The 10,532-nt window shown below is 44.0% G+C and overlaps 1 protein-coding gene across 2 annotated transcripts in view; it reads right to left on the bottom strand.

Moving 5' to 3' along the window:
* Positions 1–159: 159 nt before the first annotated feature.
* The window catches only part of Cryzl1 (crystallin zeta like 1), a 43,200-nt gene continuing 32,827 nt past the window's right edge, over positions 160–10,532 (bottom strand). For both annotated transcript variants that reach the window (XM_052159145.1, XM_052159147.1), the window contains 6 exons: positions 9,436–9,547; positions 5,262–5,360; positions 4,036–4,154; positions 2,900–3,005; positions 1,336–1,381; positions 160–371 (listed from right to left, as the gene is read on the bottom strand). In XM_052159145.1, the coding sequence (XP_052015105.1) occupies positions 272–371; positions 1,336–1,381; positions 2,900–3,005; positions 4,036–4,154; positions 5,262–5,360; positions 9,436–9,547 (582 nt within the window). In that variant the 3' untranslated portion in view covers positions 160–271. The remainder of the gene's footprint in view (positions 372–1,335; positions 1,382–2,899; positions 3,006–4,035; positions 4,155–5,261; positions 5,361–9,435; positions 9,548–10,532) is intronic.

The following is a 10,532-nucleotide window of genomic DNA, read 5'->3' as shown; positions in this document are numbered from 1 at the left end:
TAACAGAGGCAAAGTGTATAGATACTATAACAAAAAGAAGCTTTTGGATTGTCCCCTTAGGATGTTAAAAAAATTATTTGGATTGTTTGCACATTAATTTTGGAAGTATTTTTCAAATATGTCAAATAACCAAACACTTATTGTGGCAGGAAAACAGGCTTAAAAATAGAAAATGTTGTTTTATCTTCCTTGATTTTTCTCAACAATTTCCAAAGAAAACTGGCTTCATATACTGGTGTGGGTGCATCCAACTGAGGTCTGGGAGAGAAAATTAAAATTGAACAACTTGCTTTTTTCTTTCTTGATTTTTCTGAACAACTTCCATGGACACTTTTGCCTCATATAGTGGAATGGGTTCATCAAGCAGAGGTCTGAGGAAGAGAGATGGTGAGAAATGTCAGGCACAGGAGCAGAGGGGTGCATGCAGGCTGCAGTCACCATACATCTGACTATTTTTCTTTAAATAATGCCAACAGCTTGGTGGCGGTGGCGCATGCCTTTAATCCCAGCACTGGAGAGGCAGAGGCAGAGGGATCTCTGCCAGTTCCTGGTCAGCCAGCCTGAGCTAGATAGCTATCTTTTGTTTTTGTTGTTGTTGTTGTTTTGTTTTGTTTTTTTGAGACAGGGTTTCTCTGTGTAGTCCTGGCTGTCCTGGAACTCACTCTGTAGACCAGGCTGGCCTCGAATTAAGAAATCCACCTGCCTCTGCCTCCCAAGTGCTGGAATTAGATAGTTATTGTAAAAGAAAAATCCAAACAAAAATTACAAACTCACTCATTAATATTTCTGTGGCTTAAAGAAGTAGTAATTTTCACTTTTTCTTTCTTTTTTTAAAACAGGGTTTGTCTTGTTAGCTAGTCCAGGCTGGCCTAGAACTCCTGACTCCTTTGTCTTAGCCTTACAAGTGCTGTGAATACAGGCATGTGCCACCACACTGGGTAACATTGTTTACACTGGGTAACATACTACTCTGACCTTTGTTCTAATCCATACTTTATAATTGATATAAAACCCCAATTTAAACAACCAGGGTACTTTTTTTCCCTCTTGTCAAGCTATGAATTATTTCAAATTCTTTGGCAAGAGGGATGAAAAAAGGAGAGAGAGACACATATCAGAACTGAGGGGAGAGAAGTCACAGGGTCCTGATCCGTGGGAATCCTTACTGATGCACACCCAGATACATTTTGAGAAACAAGAACAGCTATTTATCTAAAGTCAATAAAAAAATACAAGTACTAAATATGCCATAAAACTGGAATAAATGCAAACACCCACTTTATCTCTTTGAGAATTGAAAAATGGTGATTTAGTCTTTTGTTTATTTTAGCGTACCTGAAAATACCAGCTGATAACTTCTCCATCACGTCTTTTAAGATGCGTAAATGGGAGGATTGTTAAGGTTCAAGCTAGCAGAGAGGGAATTAAATAAGCCTTTCAAGATGCTGGGCAGGACTCCTTTTCCTTCTTATAAAGCTTTGCACTTTCAAATTCACAGTGGTACCACAGCAACTAGAACTGTCAGTCTCTTCTAAAACAAAGGGATGATTTGCAATAACTGAGGTTTGACATAAGGCCTGCAAGACCAGTGGAGAGAACAGCAAGCCAGAGCCAGGGCTGGTCAGTGGGGCGCCACAGGTTTTTTCATTTAAGCATCACACAGGGTATTAAGCATTTCTGTTCTCACAGGAAGCAAACATTCAACAGTTAATTCTGATAATAACAGGTTCAATTTGTTTGCATAAAATCTTTTGTTTCAAAAATGAGAAAAACCTAGTTTATATGCATCTGTTTGTGTTAGCTTTAATGCAAAAATGTCCCCGCTGGTTCCTGTGTCTGAAGACTTAGTCCCCAGCTGGTGTGAGAGAAGTCATGGAAACTTCAAAAGGTGCATCTCTGTTGGAGGAAGTGCTTCACTGGGGGGCAGGCTTTGGTGGTTTATGGCCTGGCCTTATCCCTGCTTACTGATCCCCCCCCTTCTCTGTCTCTCCCCACCCCTTCCGGTGTGTGGATAGGGTGTGTTATCCCAGCTTCCTATCCTGATGACAAGGCTTCCCAGCCTTGGAATTGTAGGCCAAACTGAACCCTGCCAAAAAATGCTTTTGGTCATGATGTTTGTTGTAGCAACAAAAATGTAACTAACATACTATGTTGCTAGCAATCAATACTATATCCATATTAAGAAGAAATAGAACTAAAGAAGGTCTGGAGAGACAGCTCAGTGGTAAGTTGAGCTGCTCTGCTTGCAAGAGGATGGAGGTTTGGTTCCCAGAACTCACAGGAGCCATAAGTGTCTAGGACTCTAGTTTCGGGGGACCTGACGCCCTCTTTTGGTCTTTTTGGACACTAAGTTCACAAACAACATGTAGGCATAAACCCATACACAGACACATACACATAAGTAAATAAATTAATAAATAAATTTCTAAAAAAAGTGTCCCATTATGATATTTATTATGATATTTATGACTTATAAAATTAAACTGTAAATACTTTGGAATATTTTATGCAATGGCACCATCATAAAAGTTAGGTATGCTACCAATTAAGGTATCATGTAATGCCAGGTTAAAAGCAAAAGAAAAATTTCCACCTGTCTCATTATTTACCTCCCATTCAGAAGGAGTTAGACCCTGGGATGTGATTATGATCCTGTCTCTTTCTTGCTCCCTGTACCATTGGGCACACAGTAGTAGCTCTGCAAACCTGTGAAATGTAACTACATTACTCAGACCTCATAGACTTAATGTTTAAATGAATGCAAGATACATGTCACACTGTCAGACATACTCAAGGAAAGTTCATAGCTAATTATAATTCCTTATTGTTACATTGAAAGAATTTATGAGTACAAGGCAATTCAAAGCTAGCAATTTAAGTCAGTAGAAAAAAAGGATATAAAGATATTTTCCCTGTTGTGCATTTGACAGATTCCAAACTTCATCATTAAGGAAAGCCACCGCTGCGCCCTTGAGGAAAAGGCAGTGGCTATCTGGAGGATCCAACTTGGATAGAAGAGACAGAAACAATAATAGCTATTAAGTTGAACAGCACAAAGATGCTGAGACTAGAAAGCCATTAGTACAAATTAAACATTGTAGAAAGCACAAAAACTTGCTACAAGCTTACACAGCTATTTAGCTAACTCTTGGGTTCTCTTCCCTATGCCATGATGGAATACTAGGACAGGGTAGTTGCAGGGCCAATATGGACTCTGGGAATGGATGGGGTGGGGTGAGGCACACAGTAGAGGGTAATGTGTGTGAGGGCTTCTCTGTGGGCCAAAGGCCCGCTGCTATCAGGTACCTTTGTCTGGACCGGTATATTATAGTACTTATATATTAGCTATGATATAAACATTCAATTAGAATTCTGTTGAAAAATATAACCTTAAGAGGTAATTCTTCTATACAAACATAGGAATATCAATTTGGGTTATAAAATTATGATAATATTGCTTATAAATATGTCATCACAGTTATGAGGTTACTGGAAAGAAAATTTTTAGGGTCTGGGAGATGACTCAAGCTATCAATGTGCTTGTTGCACAGACACAAGGACACAAGGTCAGATGCTAGCACCCAGAAAAAGCTAGGAGCAACTGCGCAGCTGTCATCCCAGTGCTAGAGACACAGAGACAGGAGGATACTTGGGTCTTGGTGCCAGCCAGTCTAGCCAAACTGGCAAGCTACAGGCTCAGTCAGAGATCCTCTCTCAAAAAATAGGGTGGAGAATAGAGTGAGAGACCAGATGTTTACCTCCGGCCTCCCTTGCATATACATGTACACGAAGATAGAAGTATAATTTGAAATACAATTTATAAAATCCAGGTGTCACTATGTGCAATTAACTAGATACAACTGTTATTCATTCTAACTGAATGACTTCCCTGCCGGATAGAATTTGACCAGTGCATACCTAACATAGGAAAGAAGCTACATCCTTTTAAGCACACGTGTAATTAGAACTCGTGCTGTTCTTTGCTAGCGACCTTCCCTTAGTGTAATAGCAAGGCTTTGTTATTTCTGACGATACCTGAAGGTTTTCTTCTGTTGTTACCCAATGGCCGCCAACACCAAGAAGTGTGATGATGTCATGCTTATGTGGCAGCTGTAATCTCACAGCTGGTTCATCATCTTTACTATATAATCTCACTTACAAAGGAATAATTAAAAAAGAGAAAAAAAGATATTTTATAAAAATCTGACAATTAACTTTATCAGTGTGTTTTATAGCAAGCAACACTTTTCTTTGTAAAAGGCAAACTTAGTTGGCTTTACGCTATACCAAAATGTACTCTAGACTTAATTAAAATTAAATGCAAAATAAATTTTTATTTGGAAGCAAGCGAGGGATGTCTCATGATGATTCTAACCAGCAAAGCTTAATACAATAGGATAGAGCGCTGCCTCATTAGACTACCAAGTCAGATGCATTGAAGCCCACGTTTGGAAAGCTCAGCATTCACTCCCACTGATGGTCTTATATGTCAGTTTCAAATCCTGAAAAACAAAGATGAGGAAGGACCACCCAGGAGGGCTCCAGTACAATTAAATACAGACACACTTGTTGTGCTGGCTCCCAACGCTGGTCCTTCAGGAGTAGGGGTGCTGCCCACACGCGCACAAACTAGGTGTGAGATAGGTCCAAGTCAGATGTGAAAGCTCAGGAAGGAGAGGCCAGCCAGCCACTAGAGGGCGGCCAAGCAGTACCCATGGCTTGGAAATGCTGGGCAGGTGTGTAAGGAACCCGCTGTGGAGACTCATCCTGATGACAGGTTTTCTCACCGGGATTCCCCTGTACTGTTTAAGCTTCAGTGCCTAAGGCTTAATAGGTGTGCTCCCTCTTAATAGGTGTGCTCCCTCTTAATAGGTGTGCTCCCTTTTCCAGAGGGACAGGGTTGAGGATGGGAAGGAGGGGAGGAGTTAGACTTTAAATAGGCGATATTTTAATTAAAAACAAATCCTTAAACATCCAATTTTATGAATGCAGTAACTAGTTCCTAGTTGAACCTTTTCTTCAATTTATCTAACTAAAAAAATCACACAGGCTACTCAGTTCTCAGGGCCACCTCCTGCCCCTGCTCAGTTCCCAGGTACCCACCTCCTGCCCCTGCTCAGTTCCCAGTTACCCACCTCCTGCCCCTGCTCAGTTCTCAGGGCCACCTCCTGCCCCTGCTCAGTTCTCAGGTACCCACCTCCTGCCCCTCCTCGGTTCCCAGGTACCCACCTCCTGTCCCTGCTCAGTTCTCAGGTACCCACCTCCTGCATCTATGACAATATCTACTCCCAGGCCACCTGTTTCCTCCAAACAGCTTTCAGCAACGTGGACTTTCCCATTAGACACATCAATCACACGGGCTGTAAAGGACAGGACATCAAGCAATTGTACTGTTTTCTATGAGATCAACACAAACAGTCACTGGTAAAGGAAAAGAAAAGCTAGTCAGTTTCAACAATTATTAAAAGGAAAAAGTCAATTCTGCTTAAACTTTTTTAAGGAATTCAATCTAAAGGAATGGGTTGGCATATACACTAGGATGAAAACACAGACATTTCACCTGAGGCTGGCCTGTGACAGTCAGCTGTGTGGGAGCGCAGGAGAGATACACCATGTCTGTCTGTACACCATGCCTGCCTGTACACTGAATCTGTACACTGTGTCATCTGTACACCATGTCTGTCTGTATACTGTGTCTGTACACTGTGTCGTATGTACACCAAGTCTGTCTGTACACCGTGTCTGTACACCATGTCTGTCTGTACACTGTGTCTGTACACTGTGTTGTATGTACACCAAGTCTGTCTGTACACCGTGTCTGTCTGTACACCGTGCCTGTACACCATGTCTGTCTGTACACTGTGTTGTTTGTACACCATGTCTGTGTGTACACTGTGCCTGTACACCATGTCTGTCTGTACACTGTGTCTGTACACTGTGTCTGTACATCATGTCTGTACGCTGTGGCTTTTCACCCCATCTCAGCCATGAACTCACCTCCTTGAACTCCTCTAGCTCCCGTAATGAACGACAGGAAAGGAATGGGATTGGTTTTGGTAGAGAGAGAGGAAAATCAAGCTAATTGGAATTGGTTGTACTAATTGCATATGGGCACATGCACATACAAATGTGCGCACACACATATTCACAAATGCGCATGCATGTGTACACACACACACACACACACACATGTTTTTGGTGTGTCTGTGGTGCTAGGTGAAGGACATGGATAAGCCCTGGACCTTATCAGTTGCAAAAAAGCAGTCTACTACTGAGCTATGTCGTTTGCTCTTAAAAGAATTATAGCAATAGAAAAATGAATTATATTAATAGTACAATAGAACTATACTGAGAATTTAAAAACATTCTCAAAATTGGAACCAATGAGAATATAATTATATTTCATTTTGTTTTTAGCACCTTGGTGAGGACAATATTTGTCAGAGCAGTTCAGATTATAGGCACAATCTAACAGCAATCTGTGACTCGAGACAGGGCAAGGATGGGGTGCAGGGTGAGAGTGCAGAAGCAGGGCTGCAGGGGTGCAGGGTGAGAGTGCAGAAGCAGGACTGCAGGGGTGCAGGGTGAGAGTGCAGAAGCAGGGCTGCAGGGCTGCAGGGTGAGAGTGCAGAAGCAGGGCTGCAGGGCTGCAGGGTGAGAGTGCAGAAGCAGGGCTGCAGGGTGAGAGTGCAGAAGCAGGGCCGCAGGGCTGGAGGGTGAGAGTGCAGAAACAGGGCCACAGGGGTGCAGGGTGACTGTGCAGAAGCAGGGCCGCAGGGGTGCAGGGTGACTGTGCAGAAGCAGGGCCGCAGGGGTGCAGGGTGAGAGTGCAGAAACAGGGCCGCAGGGGTGCAGGGTGAGAGTGCAGAAGCAGGGCCGCAGGGGTGCAGGGTGAGAGTGCAGAAGCAGGGCCGCAGGGCTGCAGGGTGAGAGTGCAGAAGCAGGGCCGCAGGGCTGCAGGGAGAGAGTGCAGAAGCAGGGCCGCAGGGCTGCAGGGAGAGAGCGCAGAAGCAGGGCCGCGGGCTGCAAGGAGAGAGTGCAGAAGCAGGGCTGCAGGGCTGCAGGGTGAGAGTGCAGAGGTGCAGAGATGGCTCACACTGGACATACTGCTGTTAGAGGACCTGAGACCAGTTCCCAGGTTCCTGGCACCGTTGTCACTCAATTCTCTGAAACTCCAGCTCTAGGGGATCTGGTTCCGTGCTTTGGACTCTGCCAGCACCCGCATGTATGTGGCACACATGCACACAAATAAAAATAAATCTTAAACAAAAAATTTACATGAAGGTGCTGGGCAATCCTAGAAGGGCAGCACTAGCCAACAGGCAAGCATTTTCAAGAATACAATTGTAGCCCTCTGCTCTTTAGCTCTCCCCCATCTTCCCATGCTGGAGAGTAAACACGGGGCTTCATACATGATAGGTAGGGTCTATTCCTGAAGCACAACTGATACCTCCATTCTGCTCTCTCTTTGTGTGTATATGAATGTTTGCAAATGTCTAGAGGTGAGCATGCTCATGTATGCACTCGAGGATGGAGGCTCAAAGTCTACCGTGGAAATGACCCGCAACTGTTCTGCAGTAACAAACAAACAACCCCCCAGCTGTTTTGTACTATGTCCATGTGTGCATGTGTGCAAGTCGACATGTATGTACCAGCTGTTTTGTACTACGTCCATGTGTGCATGTGTGCAAGTCGACATGTATGTACCTCAGCACATGAGGAGCACAGAGCACAAGTTGTGGGATCATTTTTCTCTTCCCACCAGGTGGGTCCCAGGGAAGGTATTTGGGGCACGCACCTCTACCCACTGGGCCATCTCGCTGGCCCATTTGCTTTTGTACTTATTGAGGTACATACAGATATCCCACAGAATAATCTGTGACGTGTCATTCCTGCTGACTGATCTAGCCAGCTTCTACCTCCTGAGTGCTGGGGACAGGCACTGAGGAGGGTTCTGGAGACTGAACTCTGGTTTTCATGTTTGAGTGGTGGCTGCTTTAGCCACTGTGCCATCTCCGTCTCCAGTTGTATTCTCAAATTTCTTTGATCTATAGCTTCTCCCCCGTAGCTCTTGTATTACTTTGCTTCTATTTCTGTTTATCTTTGTCAGATGCACAAAGCAGCTACAGAAATAACTTTGAGCTAGATTAAAGTCTTAGTCTAGTCCTTTGTCTTATTTAAATCTTTTCTCTCTCTTCCTTTCTTCCTTCCGTCCTTTTTTTCTTTTTGGTTTTTCCAGACAGGGTTTCCCTGTGTAACAATATTGGCTGTCCTTGAACTCACTCTGTAGACCAAGCTGGCCTTGAACTCAGAGATCCGCCTGTCTCTGCCTCCCTGTGCTGGGACTGAAGGCCTGCACCACTACTGCTCAGCTCTTTCTTGAAGAAGCTAGTTCAACTCTTTGAAAGAGCTACTGGTTGCCTCAGGCTTAAGGTCACATTTAACACGGCTTTACCTGACTGCCCTTCCCTCACACTCACACTCACACTCACACTCGGCTTGTTTTTCTCTCTGTTACTTTCTTCCGCCAGTCTTTCCTTGTTCTTTAGTTCACTATCCCTAGTCTCAATACTCTTCTTTTCTGTTCAGTCTTCTCGAGAGCTTGCCAGCCTCCGCCATGGCCTGCACAGTTCACCTGTTTGTGACCTGTCTTTATGCGCATGTGCGTCTGCCTCTCAGCATTCTGCACAGGGCAGGCAGTGTTCCAGGCTGAGAAATATACAAAGTGATGTAGCAGTATTGATTGACAGCTGAATAGAGACAACCCGTGTTTCTAAACTGTATCAAAGTTGACTAAGTTCAAACTTGGTTAAGTTGGTAATAACAGGACAAGGAAGAAAAAACAGAAGACGTAAAAAAAAAAAATGTAGGTTTAGACTCTTTTGTTTTTTGATTTTTTTGGATTTGGTTTTTTCGAGACAGGGTTTCTCTGTGTAGCCCTGGCTGTCCTGGAACTCACTCTGTAGACCAGGCTGGCCTCGAACTCAGAAATCCGCCTGCCTCTGCCTCCCAGAGTGCTGGGATTACAGGCGTGCGCCATCACTGCCTGGCAGGCTTAGACTCTTAAATAGGGGCTGAAGATGTAGCTCAGTATAGTGCACTAACCTAGCATGCACGAAGCCCTGGGTAAACCAAATGCACAAATACCAGTAATAAGAAACCTCAGTAACAAGCTGTACCGCCTACGTAACTCTGACTTTAGTACACATGCTAAGAACATTTTAAAGCTTATTTTTATTTGGGATTCTGCACTTTGTTTTACCAATGTAAATTCTCTCTCTCCCTCCTTCCTTCCATGCCCCCCCACCTCTCCCTACTGAGTGTTGGGACTGCAGGCAAGAGATATCATGCCTGGCTATCAGTACAGGTCTTGATTTCCCTGTAAGATTTCATGTTTTAAATGGTCTGTATTGAATACTGTAACATGTAGCTCACCTATAGAAGGCCTCAGCCTTTCAAGATGTTGTTTGTCCTCCAGGCTGTGCGCTGTTGAGATCACCTTGGCTCCTCTGTGATGTGCTAACTGGATGGCTATTGTGCCAAATGCCTATGTGGAAATACGTAGCAACAGATACAGGTGAGAGGGCACACCTAATTTACTTCATAGAGCATTTAACACATGTAATTCTTTAGCATTTAACATTTTAACATATTTTAAAACACTACATAATAGTAAAAAAGAAATAATTTGCTCCAATTTCGCAGGGCAAGCACCTGGCTGACCCCCTCCTAAACTGCAAGATCAGACTAAGCACACACAATCAGTCCAAGGATAGAGGCCAAGCCCAGAAACATGGCCATGGAGAACAACAGTGGCCCATTACAGCATCCGTAGTCACAGCCAGCTACACAGCATGAATGGGAATCCAGATCTACTGCTTCAGTGATCACAGCACTTCTCTGAAGCCGTGGTAAGAATGCAAGAACTAGGAACACACTCTCCTGATGGTAGATGTCAGCCTAGAGTTAATGCTAAAGATGGAACGTGGCTTTCATCAACAACCTGTTAGAAAATAAATCTATGGGGCCTTGAGAGACAGCTTAGCACTGACTGCTCTTCCAGAGGTCCTGAGTTCAATTTCCGGCAACCATTTGGTATCTCACAACTATCTGTAATGGGATCCAGTGCCCTTTTCTGGTGTGTCTGAAGGTAGCTACAGTGTTCTCACATTTATAAAATAAATAAATCAACCTTAAAAAAAAAAGACCACTGGGTGGTGGTGGTGCACGCCTTTAATCCCAGCACTTAGGAGGCAGAGGCAGGTGGCTTTCTGAGTTCGAGGCCAGCCTGGTCTACAGAGTGAGTTCCAGGATAGCCAGGGCTACACAGAGAAACCCTGTCTCGAAAAAAACAGATCCAAATAAAAAAAAAAAGACCATGATTTTACCTTAAGTTTTGCACCTTCCCCCCACCCCTCCCAAGACAGGGTCTCTGGTTGTCCTGGAACTCACTCTGTAGACCAGGATGGCCTCAAACTCAAGAGCCCTGCCTGCCTCTTTCTCCTGAGGTGTGCATGACCACCACCTGGTGG

The sequence above is a fragment of the Apodemus sylvaticus genome, chromosome 15, assembly GCF_947179515.1.
Source record: "Apodemus sylvaticus chromosome 15, mApoSyl1.1, whole genome shotgun sequence".
NCBI classification, from domain to species: Eukaryota; Metazoa; Chordata; class Mammalia; order Rodentia; family Muridae; genus Apodemus; species Apodemus sylvaticus.
Note: the sequence above shows the minus strand (reverse complement) of the source record. Positions and strands in the feature narration are given on the sequence as shown.